A 19,033-nucleotide genomic window follows, 5' to 3' on the forward strand; every position below is an offset into this window, starting at 1 on the left:
AAGGAATCAAGGAATTGTAATGTGGGAAAGGACCCGATAGGAATATGATCTGGTATTGACAGTAGCTTGCCAGTCACAGCACTGATTCATTGGCTCTCTGCTGTTGGTTCCCCATGCCAGTGACTGATCTCAGAAGTGTGAGTCAGGCAACTTTCCCCCTCTTTGGGCTCTTTATTATTGGAACTTTGATTTTGCTTGTTTGTTATGTGCATTCTAATTACTTTTCCTTCTAGTCCTAACTTTACTTTCTTGAGCTGTGCAGAGTAAAGTCCACTGCCCCTTTTGGTTTCAGGACTTTGACTAGAAGGATAGCTCTGCATTCTGTTTAAAGTTTGCCCTTGCCTGGTGCCATAGCTTAGCTTTCCTTTTGTCTTTCTCCACTCAGGGGCAGCTTTAAGCACCTGGAGCATTTTGTTGCAAACTTTGGAGTCAGGAAGACCTTGGTATTTGTTCTGATTCCTTTTTCATTAGCTGTATGGAATGGGGACATACTGGCATGGTGGCTCACACCTATAACCCCAACACTGGAGAGGTGGAAGCAGAAAGATTGGAAGTTCGGGGTTACCCTTTGCCACATAGTTAAGTTCCAGGTTAACTTGAGTTATGTTACAGGACCGTGTCTTTAAACAAAAAGCTAATAGGTATTTACAAATACCTGTCCTGTAGAAATAAATGAGAAGATTATGTGAGGTCATGTGTGAACTGCTTGGCACAGAAGGTGACTTCTAGTGGTCACTTATTGTTGGCATTCATCTTTTCCTTTCTCCTTTTTCTGTTCTTTTCTCCTTTTCCTTTTCCCTTAGTTGGAACCTTAAGATCTGCACTAAAAATTAGCAGGACAGTTTGAAAATTCTCAACAAGTAATCATTGATATTCTCTGTGATTCCTTCATAGGAGCTTGCTCCTAAGCTTCTCAATTTAGTTATTAGAAAAATTGATATTAACATTACAACTATTTAATTTTTGATCAGTTTCCCATACAATGAATGAAAGAGTCTGTTTTAAAAATGAGTATGCCAAAGATATGTTTCTTTTCATTGGCTAGGTGGCATTGCTGAGAATCTAGCAGAGAAGCTGATTGGTGTTCTCTTTGAAGTTTGGTTACTAGCTTGTACCCGGTGCTTCCCAACACCTCCTTATTGGAAGACAGCCAAGGAGATGGTGGCTAACTGGAGGCACCACCCTGCAGTGGTGGAGCAGTGGAGCAAGGTCATCTGTGCACTCACTTCCAGGTAGGTCGTTGTCTTCCTCATCCCTCTGACCTTGGGGCAACTCTTCTCTGGTTCTGTGTCTTTATGGGGTTCATGGAATGTATTTTGAAAAGCTTGGACTTATCATTATTGTATTTTATAGACTAAGCCAATTCAAAAGAAATAAAGAACTCGGGGAGATGGCTCATGGTATAGGCACTTGCCATGCCTCACAACCATGAGTTTAATCCCCAAAACCCATGTAAAAGGTGAAAGGAGAGAACAGATTCCAGAGTTGTTCTCTGACCCCCACATTGTGTTAGGTCATGGTGATGGCTAATACTGTGTCTTCTTTTAATTAGTTTTGATGCAAAAGCAATATGTACTGATAATAGAAAAATTGGAAAATGTAGAGTGAAAGAAACATCCCATCACTTCAAAATGTTTTTAAGCCAAGTGGTGGTGGCACATGCCTTTAATTCCAGCACTCGGGAGGCAGAGGCAGGTGGATCTCTTTGAGTTCGAGGCCAGCCTGGTCTCCAGAGTGGGTTCCAGGACAGGCTCCAAAGCTACACAGAGAAATCTTGTCTTGAAACAAACAAACAAACCCCAAAGATAAAAAAGTTTTTAAATGTACGGAAATGTTTTTTAATGTATTCCCCTATCTAGTTCCCTTTTATTAAAAACAAAACGTTGCTGGAGAGATGGCTCAGCAGTTAAGAGCACTGGCTGCTCTTCCAAAGGACTGGGTTCAATTCCCAGGACCCACATGGCAGCCTACAACTGTCTTAACTCCAGTTCCAAGGGCTCCAACATTCTCAAACAGACATACATGTAGATAAAACACCAATGCATATAAATACAAACCAATAAATTATTCAAAACAAAACAAAAAACCAGTTTGAGATAGTATTGTAACCTATTTTTCATTTGATGCCCTTATTCAAGTCATTTAATTACCTGTATTTGTAAATAATTTTTGAGGTTGCATTTTTATTTAACTTAATAGTCTTAGATAATTTAATAATTTCTATTTTGATAAATATGCTGTTCTGAGTTTTTTTTTTTACTTTAGAAATTTTGTTGAAGGAATGCTTTATACAGTTTTATCCATATTTTGGTGTTTTATTAAGATAAAAGCCTTAGATACAGAGTAATACAGAGTCAAATGGCTTTGAAAAGTCCTAGTATGTGTAGAATATTACTATTAAGTAAATAACTAAGTTGTTGAATTCAGTTAGCTTTTATGGTACATCATAAAAATGTACTATATTCTAAACATATAAATACTAAATTCTGAACTTCATGTGAAATTGTTGTGAATAAATTATACCTTAGTTTATTGAAGGATTTACAGTGATATCCATTTTTTAAAATAGTAGAAAGCTGAGTGTGATAACACACACCGTTAATCCCAGCATTCAGGAGGAAAGAGCAGGCAGATCTCTTGAGTTTGAGTCCAGCCTGGTCTATATAGTGAGTTCCATGCCAACCAGAGCTACATAGTAAGACCCTGTCTCAAAACAGACGAACACAAAAGCCATTGCCATCCAAACAAAACAACAGGAAAGAAATAATTTATATACTACTTCCATGTTTAATGATGTAACTATATAGGTACAATAACAAACATACATAATTTATTACTTGCAAGTAATATAAATAATAAGTTAACTTAAATAGTGTGAATATTTCAGATAAAAGTTTAAATCATCTTTTAAAAGCTGGAAATCCCTTGCAGTTTATCATTTTTACAAATCAGGGTTTTCATACAGCTTTTTCACTTTGCTAAGGTATGTTTAATCTATTTTCTCATATAACGGTTGAATATATGTTTAATTTTGTTAATAATGGACATGGTAGCTGGACCTGATGGTATAGGACTATCCCTTTGTTAATCAGGAAGAGGCAGTAGGATCAGAAGTTCATGACTAGCTTCTGCAATTGAGTGAGATCTTATCTGTCTCAAAACAAAAAATTAAAATGGACTGGGATTGAATTAAATTAAAATAGCTCAATGGTAGAGTGCTTGCCTAGAATGTTGGAGCTAGGTTCAGTTCTCCATACCATCAAAAGAAAAACAAAACAAGAACCTGAAAGAGAGAAATGGACTTAGTGGTGTGTGGCTCTGTTTTTCAGATTGCTCCGCTTTACATATGGCCCTTCATTTCCTCCGTTTAAAGTTCCTGATGAAGATGCCAATCTGATCCCTCCAGAAATGGACAATGAGTGTGTTGCACAAACATGGTTTCGATTTTTGCACATGTTAAGGTATTGTCATGTTATTTCATGTGTTCTTTACCCAATAAGTGTCTTAGGGCAAGAGCCACACTGCTTCTGTTGGAATGTGGCATGTGAGTGCTAAGTACAGTTCATTGGAGGAAGCTGAGTGGACACATACACGTCTCCATTGTGATGCATATCTGCAGTGTACATCTCCTGCTCTCTCTGTTCCCTCAGCTGTTCTTGGAACCCTCTCTAGAAATTTGTTTTCTTGCTTGTTCCTGCATCTTAGATGATGGTGTCTCTCCCAGGACTTTTGTCACATTCCTTAGAGACCATGTCACCATGCCATGCTCCTCTCTGTCAGTTCATCAGTCTTGATCTCAGTGCTCTCTAGCAGCTTTGTTTAAAATTTCACTGAAAAATAAACCTTAAATTTCACTGAAGAGTAAATCTCCCTCCCCTCCTGCTATTTCTTTTTTTAAAAATGACATTTATGTAGTGTGTGTGTATGTGTGTGTGTGTGTGTGTGTGTGTGTGTGTATGCAGATGTGTGTGTGTGTGTGTGTGTGTGTGTGTGTATGCAGATACCTGTGCCATGGCACATGTGTCAAGCCCCAGAGCCAACCTTGTAAAGTTGCCTCTCTCCTCCTTTACGTGGATTCTGTAGATTGAACATAAGCCATCGTGTTTGCGTCATCCAGTGAGTGGCAAGTGCTTTATCCCACAACCATCTCACTGGCTCAATGAAATAAAAATTTCAGAAAGAGAACAGAGGAGGAAAAGGAAAGTAGAAGATAGCTAGCCTCTACCAAATATAAGAACTGTGGTATATCTAGGATCCACTTTTGAATAAAAAAAAATATTTTTACTTATGTGTATGTGTGTGTATTTCTGTGTGTGAGTGTATGCTGTGGATTTGGGTATCCTTAAATGGCAAAAGAAAGCATCACAAGCCGGGCGGTGGTGGCGCACGCCTCTAATCCCAGCACTCGGGAGGCAGAGGCAGGCGGATCTTTGTGAGTTCGAGGCCAGCCTGGTCTACAGAGTGAGTTCCAGGAAAGGCGCAAAGCTACACAGAGAAACCCTGTCTCGAAAAACTATAAAAAAAAAAAAAAAAAAAAAAAAAAAAAAAAAAAAAAAAAAAAAAAAAAAAGAAAGCATCACATCTACGGACCTGGAGTTACAGGAGGTTGTGAGTCACAATGTGGATGCTGGGGACCAAACTCAGGTCCTCTGGAAGAGCATTATGCACTTTGGACCATTGAGCCATCTTTCTAGCCTCTTTTCAAACATCATGTTGATTTGGTGCTAGGAATTGAACTTGGGTTTGACATGCTAAGCATGTAGTCTACTACTGAGACATACTTCCTTCCTTTATTATTTATCTTTTTGAGACTGGGCCTTGCTGTGTAGCTCAGGCTGGCCTTGAACTTACCATCCTTATCTTAGCTTTCTGAGTACTGGGTATTGAGCCGTTATGCTCAGTTACCCTGCAGTCCTCTTTTTAAGATTCTTACATAGCTAACAGAAGTATTTTATTCACAAAATTTACATATTTCTTACATCATTGTTTTTAAGCATTGCTAAGATAGTGGGAAGCTAGCCTTTTTTATGTTGCTATAATCTTATATGAGGCAGGGGCATCACAAGTTTCAAACCAGTTTGGGCTAAGTAGTGAGTTTCACACTATTCTATAACTTCATTGTTAAGACCCTGTTTCCAAAAAAAATTTCTTTTAATTGAAAAATTGTTCCATAATATTTTCTAATTTCTCCATTCCTAATTGATCTATTAGGCTTTAGCTTTGTTCTTGGGATGACACTGATATTTTAGTCAGGGGTTGTTTCCTTATAAATAATAGAAACCTGGGTCTCTGTCTCTGTCTCTCTCTGTCTCTCTCTCTCTGTCTCTCTCTCTCTCTCTCTCTCTCTCTCTCTCTCTCTCTCACACACACACACACACACACACACACACACACACAGAGTCAAGCCTTTAATTTTATTCTTGAATCAAGAAGACTCAGATTTCTCTTTGTCAGCTTTCTTACTTCTCTTATACATGTATACTATCTCTGGCAGACTGTTTCCCTGTCACTGGAACCTGGTGCCTTTCAGGAGTATGTGATTCAGTGTGAACAGCTGTGAACACTGTGCAGCTCCACTTCTAGCTCTTTTAGGTTACTGGGGCATTTTGCCTTTGCTCAGACTCCCCAAAAGAGATACATTAGACCAAATTACTTTTGTTATTTAGGCTAAAGTGGTCGTGAGTTTCTCACAGACCTTTGGATGGACTCCGTTTGGATAAGTTTTATGTCTTTGTTTAAATGAGGATTACTCAGGAGGGGCCACTGTCCATTGGCAGATTTCCTGGGAAGAGGGCTGAAAGCGATGTGAACTATAAACAGAATCTTGTTTAGTATGGTAGCGTCATCTTTTTCCTGGAAAACACCACAGTTCCCTTTGATTTTTACTAATGTTATTCTTCCTTGCACTTGTTGGTATGTCCAAACGCACAGACAGGTTTGTTTGTTTGGTGTTTTTTGTTTTTTGTTTTTTTGTTTTTTTGAGACAGGGTTTCACTGTGTAGCTCTGGCTGTCCTGGAACTCACTCTGTAGACCAGGCTGGCCTCGAACTCACAGAAATCCGCTTGCCTCTGCCTTCCGAGTGAATGCTGGGATTAAAGGCAAGCGCCACCACAGCTCAGCTAAGATAGATGTTTATATTAAAATTTTCTCTGTGAACTTCTTGTTGACTTTAGTTTTCTATTACTTAGTTCCAAACATAAGAAAAAAAAATATTCTCTATCTCTTTTCTTTTTTTTTCTCCTGAGAGGGTTTATCTGTGTAATGCTCGAGCTGTCCTGAATTTGCTCTGTAGACCAGGCTGGCCTGTAGAGAAGCATTCATGTCCCTAACTCATCAAATAAATTCAGTTTCCTCTTCACATCGAAGAAACAGGCACAAATAGTCCTGTTCTTTTTTTCTTGTTTTGTTTGTTTCTTGTTTTTTGAGACAGTCGCCCTCTGGAGTCCTGGCTGTCCTGGAATTAACTCACCGTATAGCTTAGACTGGCCTCAAACTCACAGATCTGCCTGCCTCTGCCTCCAAAGTGATGGGGTTAGAGGTGTGCGTCACCATGTGTGGGTGATAGTCCTAATTCTTAAATTGGATTGCATGCATTTTTATTGCTATAGACATTTCTAAGTGTGTAATTAATTCTTTCTCCTTTTCACTAGTAATCCCGTGGATCTGAGTAACCCAGCCATTATAAGCTCAACCCCCAAGTTTCAGGAACAGTTCCTGAGTGTGAGTGGCATGCCGCAGGAACTGAGCCAGTACCCATGCCTTAAACATCTGCCTCAGATATTCTTTCGTGCCATGCGTGGAATCAGCTGTCTGGTGGATGCATTCTTAGGTGAATTTTGTGTATGTTTCTTAAATGTTTGAGGAACTGTGTTTAGATATTTTGTTCTACCGTTTAATGCTGGAAGCTCTTAGGAAAGTCTGGAGAAAGAGGAACAAACTTCGTGGCAAATAACAATCTAGGAAAAATGATTTTCAGCAAATCGTGATAGCTAGAATGCTATTGTCTTTTTGTAAATCTTAACAAAACACCATGAAAAGGACAGTAAGCTAAGATAGATGGAAAAAAGACACAAAAAATTTGCAGAACAGATTGTAAATTGCAAACCTCATTCCATGAGTTACCCACAAAAATAGTTTAAAATGCTCAAGTGACTTTTTTCATGGATATCATTGGTAAACTACCTTTTGTGAACCAGTTTTTAGTTTTTCATAGGGAAGATACACAAAAACGGTATCTTTTTGTGTATTTTAATCTGTTGAAAAAGAGTGATGTTTTAATAGCTGTCATTTTCCAAAACAAAACAATTGATATGTATATGTGTTAAATGTATCACATAGTTGAGGGTTTTTCCTCTGTCATGGAATTTTTTTGTTTTTGGTGGTGAATAAGTGCACAAAAATGTTTGATAGTGAAAATGTAAAATACAGTGAAATTGTATTGTACAGAATGGCTTGTACAGACTAGATTGTACAGAATGGCTAAATGGTCATTGAGATGTGTAGACTTCGGTTTCAGGTTAATTTTGTTTTTTTGTTTGGTTGATTTTTTGAGACAGGGTTTCTCTGCGTAGCCCTGGCTGTCCTGGAACTTCCTCTGTAAACCAGGCTGGCCTTGAACTCACAGAGATCTGCCTGCCTCTGCCTCTGCTTTGAATAATAAAGTTTATTACAATTTTTAAAAATAGAAAAAACATACTTGTTCTGATTAGATTGCTGCCATGTAACAGCCTAAGCTCTCCATGGTTGACACGTAAGTTTGTTTCCACATGTGTGAAGCAGGCCAGGCAGTGTGGTTGCTGTAGTAGTCTCATCACTGTCATGGATCAAGGCCCTTCTGGTGGCTGTCCATTTTGTTGTGCACATCCTGATGGGCCTTTATTCATGAGGAGCCCAGCAGCTTACTCCAGGAGTCAGGAAGGACAGGGAAACCTGCTTGTCTTTTGTAAGATTTTCTGGGAGACTATCTAGTAGTCACCTACTTCTCTAAGCTTAAGCATGACCACCCCCTGTTATAAGGGAAGCTTGAAAATGTGGTCATTTGTTCTGGCTTCCCTGTCCATCTGAAATAGGGTTCTATTACTCAGAAGAAAAGGTATGTGAATCTTAGGGGGCAGCTCCATCTTTCTTAAAAACAAAACCTTTTTTTTTTTTTCCCAAAAGGCATTTCTCGACCGAGATCAGACAGCGCTCCCCCAACACCCGTGAATAGATTAAGTATGCCTCAGAGCACTGCTGTGAACACCACACCACCACATAACCGCAGGCACCGGGCTGTTACTGTGAACAAGGCCACCATGAAGACAACTGCAGTAAGAACCTTCATCATTGTTTTGATGTGAAGCATAACTTTTACAAGTCCTCAACTTTCTCCAGCTTTTCATGACTGCGGACACTTACTTGTGTTCTTCTGGTAGGTTACTACTGTTCACACCTCAAAAGTCCAGCACCAGGCATCCTCCACTTCTCCTCTGTCAAGTCCAAATCAGACTAGTTCAGAACCCAGGCCGCTGCCTGCCCCTCGGAGACCAAAAGTTAACAGCATCTTGAATCTCTTTGGATCGTGGTTATTCGATGCAGCTTTTGTTCACTGCAAACTCCATAATGGAATAAACAGAGACAGCAGCATGACTGGTAAATATGCCCAGAAACATGTAGTCATTATTCCCTTTCTGTTTCTTTCTCTTTAGTCTTTCCTACCTGCAAGATTAATATGGTTCTTGAAAAGCACCCTGTTTCTCACCAAGCAATATATTGTGCTTAACCCCTTCCAGCTGAACCAATAGAAACTTGTGAAGCATTCCTATCTGTCCTTTTTATGTATACTTTAGAAATTTGACCCTTTGTCTGGTTTTATTAGGGACACTTCAGGTTAGCCACTTTTTGTTGAATCAAATTCCTTTTTGTAGGTGATCTGGAAATTCCCTTCATGTCAGCCAGGATAATAATAAGATATATGGACAATTAAAGATTTTGAGTGAAAATTTACTCATTGAAATGCTATCTTAGATTTTTCACAGCCATTTAATCATCATTACATGTAAATATCAGGAATTTTCTGTTTTCTTTGTGGTAGACTCTAACCTCTCAGGTTTTAGTATAGAGAAAATATGATCTGCTCTATAACTTTGTAAGATTTACAGAGAATCAATAATTCAACCCCAGTGTCTTCATTAGATTTTACTGTAGAATGAAATTGTCTAAATGAAATTGGATTTATTTTGTCATCTTACTATTATGCTTGGAACAAGTGCCAGATGGATGGGTGAAGCAGGGCAGAATGTTTTGAATGTTTATCATCTGTCTTACACAGTTGAATAATAATAGTGGCTGGCATTTATTGAGCTGCTGTTAGTGTGTGCCAGGTCCCATGTTTATGCATTAATGAGTGCATTAGTTGTTTTCTTAAAAAATACTTTTCTACAGGGGTTGGAGACAGATGAGGTAAAAAGATTTCTGATAGTATTACTTTCTGATAGTATTAGTCTCCAGGGAGACTGTTGAATTCATTGATAAAATTAACAGTGTTCATAGGGTCTCTGCTTTTTCTCAGAAACTCATTCACAGCTAGGTTTATGCCTGTGAATATTTTATAAGTGTAATTATTTTGGATGTTTTTACAAATCTTTTAAATAATTTAGAAAAATTTTAAGTATGAAGATGTTTTGAGATGTGAGGCTGCATGAATGAGTTAGAGAATTCTTTTGCTTGCTTTATTTTGTTCAAATTCAGGCACTTTATATTTTCCACATTATGGTTTTATTCATGAGCTTGATTAAATGAAAAGTTTTAAAAACCATTCATGGTATATTTTCATTATGTTTTATGTGCTATATATTTTGAATTTTCTGAACCATGTTTACTAATTTATATGGTATTGTCCAGAGTGAGTCAGCCTTTTATTTATTTATTTATTTTTGGTAAGATAGAATTCTTACAATGCAACCTAACTGTTGAGTGTGGAGCTGTTGGCTTTGCAATCTCTTGAGTCTAGCATGGCTCAGTCTGCTGCTTTCTGCTGGGCTTATATAATGAGAATCTAGAGATTTCTGTCTCTGGGGAGTTTGTAACAGCTTTGTTTGCTCATTGCAGTAGAAGATAGAACCAGAATTCAAATGACGAGTGAGTAACATCTCACTCTCCCTTCATTCTTAGCCTTCTGCCTGGTAGAAGAAGGAGAGACGCTCCTCCTGTGTATGTCCAGACTTGCTAAAGGCTGTTACATTACCCAGGACATTTGAGGTGTCCAAATAGTTAAAGTGAATTTAGAGTGCCCTTGGGTGCCAGTCTTGAAGTCTTGGATGGGAGGTGGAGGGGTTGGGATATTTTCTAAGTACTGGCTGCCATCAGGGAATTCTGCCATGCAGTTCACCTTTACCTCAAGTGTTTGCTTCTTTGAACTTGTTAGCTTTCAATTTACCTGATGCACTATGCTTTATAAAAGTAACATTGAGCTGGGAAGGGTTAATGAACTAAAAATTTTAATGCACGTTATGGGCAGTTCAAAAATCTCAATTCTTTGTAGCTATGTAATTTTCTTTGTTCATTGTTTTGCATGATACAAAAATCATAATTTTGGACCTGAATGCACAATTTCCTATGCTTTTGAACTAGCTTGTGGTATCATAAAACTTTAAATCTAACTTTTAAAAAGCTAAAAAGCTTCTTAATTTATTGTAAAATTTCACCATCTTTAAAGTATTTTATAATTACTGCTGTCCTTTGATTTGTTTCCATTTATTTCTATTATCTTGCAGCATCTTTTATCCAAATTCTTCTTTCTTATAAATCTTGTAAGTAGGAACCAGAAGCTTCTCCTTAATTGCAGTCATGTTTTTATTTTTTCCATAATTCCATTAAAATTTTTGATTGTCATTGTCTATTGTAGTTTTTGCACTTGGGAAGAAAAATATTTTTTCTGTGTTTTGAATGGGGAAGATTGTTGGCAAAAGCAAATTAATCTGCCTGAATCAATCCCATTATTTCTGTATACTAGTCTGGTCATGTCATGAATTCCAGGACTTTGCACTAACTGTGTTTTGGCTTTTTTTCTTTTCTTTTTTTCTTTCTTTTTCTTTTTTTTAAGCTTTAAGCTTATTTTTATACAGATTTAGTGTTTGATTTGTATGCATTCTGCATGTAGTGTTTTCCAAATGTATTATTGCTGGATAGCTTATTCAGGACTAAAATGGCTCATGGGAAGTTGCATAAAGATTTATGCTTGACTCTGCATCTATTAAGCCTCCTATCATTACAAAACAATTTAAACATTTTATGTAGAGTAATAAAAGATTTCCGAATGATCTGTGTGCTATGAAATCTTTTGTTAAAAGCAACTTTCGAAGGGCTTCCGTTTTGGTGACAACGAATGACCATGATCCTCCTTACCAACCCAGTTTTCTGATTTATCAGCCTCAAGTTTGCTGCTGTCTGTGGTTGTTAAAATTCATTCTCATTTGCTTGGTTGGGCAGCTCTTTGGTGTGTGTTGGGGTTGGGGGTGGGAATGCCCTCTCTTCCTCCTTTACTCAGTTCTCATCCTTACCCTGCCGTATTCAAACTGGCATATAGTTGCCCTCTTAATTACTTTGTCCATTTGGGTTAATTGTATAAATTGTAGTTGTTATTCTTCTTAATGGTTAAGCATCATTCTACAGAAGGAGGAAAAAACAGAAAATAAATAATAGAAAAGGCAAATTCTGTATATATCTGTATTCAGATGTATACAATTGTAGTCTTCTGACTAGAAACTCAATGAAAAAATCCTTTTTGTAGAATCTGTTAAGTTGACAATGCTATTGTAAATTGTTACCCATCTCAAAGAAGATGCCAGAGAGCCCTTTTTAAAAAAATTAAGACATAGTTGCTAAACAAAAGCATTATTGGATTCTATTGAAGTAGTTATGTAATGACACTAGTATTTGATCTTTGTGTCCAGGGTCCCATGAGCCTATTTGGCATTTTGACAAAAGTAATAAAATGCTCCTTTTCTCTCCCCAGCCATTGCAACACAAGCTAGCATGGAGTTTCGACGAAAAGGGTCCCAAATGTCCACAGACACCATGGTTTCCAATCCTGTGTTTGATGCAAGTGAATTTCCTGATAACTATGAAGCAGGAAGAGCTGAGGCTTGTGGGACATTATGTAGAATTTTTTGTAGCAAGAAGACTGGAGAAGAGATTCTGCCAGCTTATTTATCCAGGTTTTAGAATTTTTTGTTTATTTTTGCATTTATATCGTTTGATGGTGAAACACTATTGTGGCATGGCTTGGTAGGCTAATTCAATAAGCTATTATTGGTCTGAAATGCCTGCCAGTGTCTTTATATAATTGAAACTTGCTTGAATTCTTCCATTTTATCTGCCTCATCAGATCTGGTAAAGACTTCTAAGGTTCTATTCTAGAACTATTACTTTATCATTTATAAATTCTGGAGAGACTGGAAGCACACAATAGTTTGTTAATAGATTTTTGGCACAACATTAGGTTCTGTATACAGTCCAAAAATAAGTCAGCTGTGAATCTTTAAGGAGTTTAGTGACTGTGGTGACTAGGTTCATGCAAAAATAACAGTGATTCAGTAGGAACCAGAAGTTGGCAGGAGAGAGAGACACACACAGATAAATGGTTTTGAGTGTTTGGAGGAAGTAGCAGCTCAGACTTAGCCTAGAGGGCTCAGTAAAGAGTTCTGCATATTATTGGATGTTTGTGCTGGATTTAGAAAGGTTGGGTAGTGTTTAGACTTTTGGAAGTTGTGTAGGATTATCTTTTCCAAATCTCTGGCTTTCACCATCTGTGAGTGGCTCTGTTGTCTATTTAGCTGCTCAGGCCAGAACTTAGGCATCATTGGCCTCTGCTTACTCTATGTTGAGTTGATTATTCAACTTATGCCTTGTAGCATTTGACTCTCTTATTTCTCTCTCCACTCTGTTCTCACCGTGGCACTTCAGGTTTTGTTATTCTTCCTAAATTTATAATTTTTGATTCTGCTTTGGTCTTCTCCACTACTTACTTATACGGCGGCTTAAGTGAGGTTACACTCAAGTAGAACATTGAGATACCTGTACTGCTCAGGAAAGATTAGGTAAATTGACTCCTAGCAGAGGGAACCACATCTGAAACATAAGACATAGAAAAACATGGTGTGTACTGGTCAGAACAATCTTGACCATGGGCTCTTATCTTTAAATCTGGTTTAAGTCAGTGAATAAATTACAAGATGCTAGTGATACTGAACAGAGTCTCAGATCAAGCAGTACAGCAAGGACTAGAAAAAGTAGGAACCAGGGACTGGAAAGTGTTGAGGGACCAGAGCAGCTCTCGTGCTTCCTGTGCCGCTTGTCTCCTCAAAGTGCTTAATTCTTCTCTGTAGATCCTTTTTCCTTATACTACAATGTGCGTCTAAGTTCCTAGTTGTCATAGCCTTGGTCTAAGACCAGTGGGGTCAGTTAACATCTCTGAAATCATGTAAGATTCTTGGGCAAGAAGATCTGATTAATTAGGCGTCTGTCTCTGCTCTAGCTGCATATATGTCTGTGAGGGAAGGTCACATAGGGTGCTGGATCTTTCTGCTCACGAGGAGGACCTATTTCTCTGAGGGAGATCTTGGGCTAGATAGATATCCTGAATTATATCAGTAGCAATAAAGGAGAAAGCTATGGGCTGGAGAGATGGCTCAGAGGTTAAGCACACTGGCTGTTCTTCCAGAGGTCCTGAGTTCAATTCCTAGCACCTACGTGATGACTCACAACCATCTACAATGAGATCTGCTGCCCTCTTCTGGCCTGCAGGCAGAACACTCACTGTATAAATAATAAATAATAAATCTTTAAAAAAAAAAAAAGGAGAAAGCTATGAACATGAGCTTTCTGTCTAGTCCAGAAGACTGGGTGAGGGGTCATGGGACAAACTTAGCAGATTTGTGAGAGGACAAATGATGTATTTAAGTTTCAGTCTTGCATTTCAAGGGCCTGTGGGATATTTATCCAGAGCTGCACACTAAGTTTCCTGTTTTTAGTTGAATTCTGTACATGCACAGAAGATAGATTTAAATGAGTTGAATGAGAGGCCCCAGAGAATGAGAAGATTGTTTCCAAAGAGTTTTGCAGAGAAGAAAGTAGTGTCTAGTGGTAAGAAGAGTACAGAAGTGCAGTTGCTCTTAATGCTTAGTGGCTCGGTTGGGGCCTGTAGGGTAAGGAAGATATGTGCAGGTAGATTCCTCAAAGGACTCTTTGCACAGTTTTCATATTGTGATGAATGCAGAGTTTAGTGTGGTTCCTTTCTCTCACTAACCCCTCAGAAGCAGTGGATGGAGGAAGGAAAAGATACAAACTCACCTCTGTTTCCTAGGATTGTGAATGCTGCAAAAATTTATTGCTTTAGAATTCACCAATTTATTGATAAGTAACCAGACATTTGCTTTGTTATGGGTGCCTCATTTGTAGGCACCTGTAATTTGATTTACAAAAATTTAAAACTTTAAAAAAGTGTAATAGATACAGATCTATGATTCTGAATTGTTGAATCCTAGTAGTACCTTTAAAGTCTATATACTAGAGTGAAGAGTGGACAAAGGCTCTTCAGATCACTATATAGAAAATATTAATAATTCTGGAAATATTTGATCAGCAGTTTGTTGAAAATTTTTTTCTTGCTTTCCTAGATTTTACATGCTTTTAATTCAAGGTTTGCAGATAAATGATTATGTGTGCCATCCTGTCTTGGCCAGCGTTATTCTAAACTCCCCTCCTTTGTTCTGCTGTGACTTGAAAGGGATTGATGTTGTGGTTCCTTACTTTATTTCAGCTCTTGAAACCATTTTGCCTGACAGGTAAGCTGTCATTTTTCTACTACATGTTAGTTGTGTAGTTTGGCTTGATCTGCTTTACTTCCTCTTGTTTGCTAATTTATTCTATCTAGTTGTTTTCACAGTCCAGTGGGACCCAGGCTACATTAAATTGAGTAGAGAGCATCCAAACCCTCCCAATCCCTGAATGCCTTCAGTTCTGATATGACCATGGGCTTACTGGATCCTTTCTGGCTTGGTCTAGATGGATCAGAAAAAACCCAGCCTGAGATCCTACTGTTATAATGTAGGCCTTACATTTTCAGTCAAATTCTACCTTAATTCAGTAATTGTGTAACATAGATGTTCTCATATATCCAAGTAATAGTGTAACATAGAAGTCCTCATATATGCTTGGGTTGTAGAAAAAAAATGGCATAGTATATGTTTGGCAATAGGTAAAAATACTCGTTAGCTGAAAAATACTAAAACCTTTTTATTTTTTGGCAGAGAACTCTCAAAATTCAAAAGCTATGTAAATCCAACAGAATTGAGAAGATCCTCCATTAATATCCTGCTTTCTTTGTTGCCCCTCCCTCACCATTTTGGCACAGTCAGATCTGAGGTAATGTTTCTTTAAATATACTCCCCCCCTTTTTTTCATGATGCACAGTCTTGCTAGGAAGGCCAGTTTGGTTGCAAACTTGAAACCCTTCTGTCTCGGCATCCTGCCAACCATTATTGACGTTTTCTTATATTCTATATACTGTGTTTGTATGCTAATTTAAGTCAAATTGCACTTTTAACAAAATGGAACAGGAGCTTTAGAAAAGTGACTTTTTAGCCCTGCGTGCCCACACAGGCCTTTAATCCCAGCACTTGGAGGCAGAGGCAGATGGAGCTTTGTGGGTTTGAGGCCAGCCAGGGCTATACAGTGAGACCCTGCCTCAACATTACATAAATAAACGAATATTTTAAAATACACATTTCAATGGATAAGTACATATTTCTAATAGATTAACGAAGTTTTTCTGGTTTGGGTATTTCTTCTTTTGAAAGTGCCAACATGCCTTGACTTACTATTCATGTGTCTGTAGCTAATGACATCTGATTACAGGTGTTGAATGGGAGTGACAATTAGACTGGAAGCTTGGATCATTAGCCTGTTCACCTTCTGTCCTTTCTAAATGGGCGTCATGTACAAGAGCTGATGTGAAGTATTTGTTTTTTTCTCCAGGTGGTCCTAGAAGGAAAGTTTAGTAATGATGACAGCTCTTCTTATGATAAACCAATAACTTTTCTGTCCTTGAAGTTGAGACTTGTGAATATACTAATAGGTGCCTTGCAAACAGAAACGGACCCTAACAACACCCAAATGATACTAGGTTTGTGTTCAGTTTGTTTGTTTGTTTGCTTGTTTTTTTACGAAGTGAAACCCAGGTACTAATGACCACAGGCGTGCTGGGGACACAAGTGAGGGGAGCCTAAGCCTGATAGAACTCTTAGGATTCTGAGTCAGAAGTAGAGTTTTTTTTGTTTTTGTTTTTTGCTTTTTATAGAAAGATTTAAGGGGATCTGGCAAGATAGCTCAGTGGTTAAAGACGCTTGCCACCAAGACTCACAGACCTGAGTTTGATCCGCAGGTCCCACATGGTGAAAGGAGAAAACTGGTTCTTTCTAGCTGTCCTTTGACCTCTACACAATGCCATGGTATGCACATAGCCCTTCTCTCCCCAAATAAGTCAATAAATAAATAAATGTAGTAAGCAATTAAAAAAGAAGACTTAAGGAGATGAGATGAGGGATAGAAAGCGTTGAGTTGTCTTGTTTATGGTCCCCCTCCCCACCCTTTTGTCCTAGCTTTCTTCCCTCTCTTCCCTTTTTCCTTCCAGTAGTTGGGGTGAGTGCTTAGGAAGTCTGGTCTGGTAGGTAGGCAGTGAGAAGATGGACTCAGTAGTGATTGTGAATTGTTTAGTTTGACAAGGAGCTGAAGGAACAGGAGGTAACACACACCTTTTCGTGTTAGTGCTCACGTGGTTGTAGAAGCAGAAAAAAAGCTAAGGAGGAAAACTGGAAGCAAGAGAATTGAGCCATGCAAATTCTGTACTTGGGAAGTGCATATAGATTTTGCATTTTAGAAGAATATTTTTAACCAGAGAGGAAAGAAAATAATGTTCACATGGATGGCATTGTCAGAAATAAAAGAATGTAAAAAGTTTAATCCAGTGCATTTGGGGGAGAGGGGTTGTTTTGGAGTTGGTCAGCAAAATGGTTCATTGGGTTAAAAGTTCTTGCCTTGCAAAACTGATGACCTGTGCTTCATTCCCGGATCCTACTTTGGAAGGAAAGAACTGATTCTTGAAAATTGTCATTTAACATCTACATACACTGTGGCATGCATATGCATGCACTTCCCACCCAATAAAAAATAAAATCTTTGCAGGCATATCAGAATTTGGGGACTTATAAAGCATTATCTTTTTTTTTTTTTTAACCCATCAGTATATTTATTCATAATCTTCAGAGAATTTCAGGAATGCTTTGCCAAAATTTCTCCTTTCTTTTTTTAGGGGGAGGGGAAGAGACACAGTGTCTTGTATAGCCCAAGTGTTTTTAGCTGATAGCAGCCTTCCTGCCTCAGGCCTCCGAGTGCTAGGGTTATATGTATGACCACTCCTGGCTCCAAATATTTTCTCTGACTGAGGTATTGACTGTAATTATATGTCATGTAAGCTGCTTGCTTTTTTTTGTTATTGCAGGAGCAATGTTAAATATTGTTCAGGATTCTGCACTTTTAGAAGCCATTGGTTGCCAAATGGAGATGGTAAGAAGCTTATATAATGTCATAGAATATCTGCTTCTGATTTTATCTAAATCATACTTAACAGTGCTGGAATTGAACCTAGGACCTCACACATGCTAACCAAACTGTCTACCTCTGAGCTGTATCCTCAACCCATTGTTTTTATTTTTTGAGGCAGTCTCTCATGTAGCCCAGGCAAGTCTCAAACTATGTATTTAGCTGAAGATGACCTTAAACTCTTGGTCCTTCTGTCTCCACAGGTGCGCACCCCCACACCTGTTTTGTTTTTTGTTTTTTTTTTCCCATTTTTCTTTATTAAGAAATTTTCTACTCACTCTACATACCACCCACAGATCCCACTTCCTCCCTCCTCCCACCCCCCAGCCCTCTCTCCCAAGCTACCCCACATCCCCACATCTCCCAAATCAAGGTCTCCCATGGGGAGTCAGCAAAGCCCGACACACTGAGCCTAGGCAGATCCAAGCCCCTTCCCACCGCACCAAGGCTGTGCAAGGTGTCACACCACAGTCACTGAATTCTCAAAAGCCTTCCTGTGCACCAGGGACGGATCCTGATCCCCCTGCCTGGGTGCCCCCCAAACAGTTTAAGCCAAACAACCGTCTTCTGTATCCAGAGGGTCTAGTCCAGTCCCATGGTGGCTCCACAGCCACTGGTCTATAGTTCATGGGCTTCCACTAGCCACACCTGGTTTTTTAAGGTGTTTTGTTTATAAATTTCAGCTTGTAGACTCAGAAGGGTCCTATTTTAAAACATCATACATTTTGAGATTTCTGCTTGTTCAGTACCTCATCAGGTCCTAGGGGGAATCCTGCATGAAAGAAACCCAGCTGGGATTGTTTTGTCCGAATATTCTAGGAAAGGACTTCCTAGTTCCTGCTATCCCTAACAGATATAAGTCTACCTGTAATATCTGCTATCTTTATTGTAGTTCCTGTAGACAGAAGTGTACAGGTGCCCAAAGCACTATTACTTAAGATCTCCCTAGAGATGGACAGTGTCTCTTGCTTCTTCCTTCTAGATATGGGATCATTACACTTGGGGTAGGTTGAGGTATGGGAAAGTAATAAGGTATAATGGGGTGAGCTAGAGAAATGAAAAAATTATTAAGGAAATTCATTAATGTTCTAGTAGATGGCTAATAATACACTGATTTGGATACAGCAGGTTTTGTTTATATGGGGAAAGTTACAAGAAATCTTTAACAAATGGGTTTATTTGCTCTTATGTGTATGGGAATTTATACTAACTGTAGTTATTTTATTGTTTGTACTCTATGGTACAACTATATTTAAAAGTTGCTGTTGTGTGTGTGTGTGTGTGTGTGTGTGTGTGTGCGCGCGCGCGCGCGCATCCAAATGGGTATAGGTGGATGTGACCTTGGAGGATGTCAGGTATTCTGCACTATTCAGGTATTCTGCACTATTGCTT

At 38.6% G+C, this 19,033-nt stretch overlaps 1 protein-coding gene across 8 annotated transcripts in view; it reads left to right on the forward strand.

Annotated features, from left to right (window-relative positions):
* The window catches only part of Ralgapb (Ral GTPase activating protein non-catalytic subunit beta), a 90,897-nt gene that overhangs the window by 24,257 nt on the left and 47,607 nt on the right, over window positions 1-19,033 (forward strand). For 5 of the 8 annotated variants that reach the window (XM_052722379.1, XM_052722381.1, XM_052722380.1 and 2 more), the window contains 11 exons: window positions 1,046-1,232; window positions 3,330-3,461; window positions 6,652-6,830; window positions 8,162-8,310; window positions 8,416-8,632; window positions 10,756-10,791; window positions 11,997-12,198; window positions 14,659-14,826; window positions 15,292-15,406; window positions 16,019-16,166; window positions 17,541-17,605. In XM_052722379.1, the coding sequence (XP_052578339.1) occupies window positions 1,046-1,232; window positions 3,330-3,461; window positions 6,652-6,830; window positions 8,162-8,310; window positions 8,416-8,632; window positions 10,756-10,791; window positions 11,997-12,198; window positions 14,659-14,826; window positions 15,292-15,406; window positions 16,019-16,166; window positions 17,541-17,605 (1,598 nt within the window). Of the gene's footprint in view, window positions 1-385; window positions 444-1,045; window positions 1,233-3,329; window positions 3,462-6,651; window positions 6,831-8,161; window positions 8,311-8,415; window positions 8,633-10,755; window positions 10,792-11,996; window positions 12,199-14,658; window positions 14,827-15,291; window positions 15,407-16,018; window positions 16,167-17,540; window positions 17,606-19,033 lie in introns of all 8 variants that reach the window. The other 3 variants (XM_052722382.1, XM_052722383.1, XM_052722385.1) reach the window with 2 other exon arrangements.

This window comes from Peromyscus californicus, unplaced genomic scaffold (assembly GCF_007827085.1).
Source record: "Peromyscus californicus insignis strain IS unplaced genomic scaffold, ASM782708v3 Scaffold_7__1_contigs__length_154581171, whole genome shotgun sequence".
Lineage (NCBI taxonomy): Eukaryota > Metazoa > Chordata > Mammalia > Rodentia > Cricetidae > Peromyscus > Peromyscus californicus.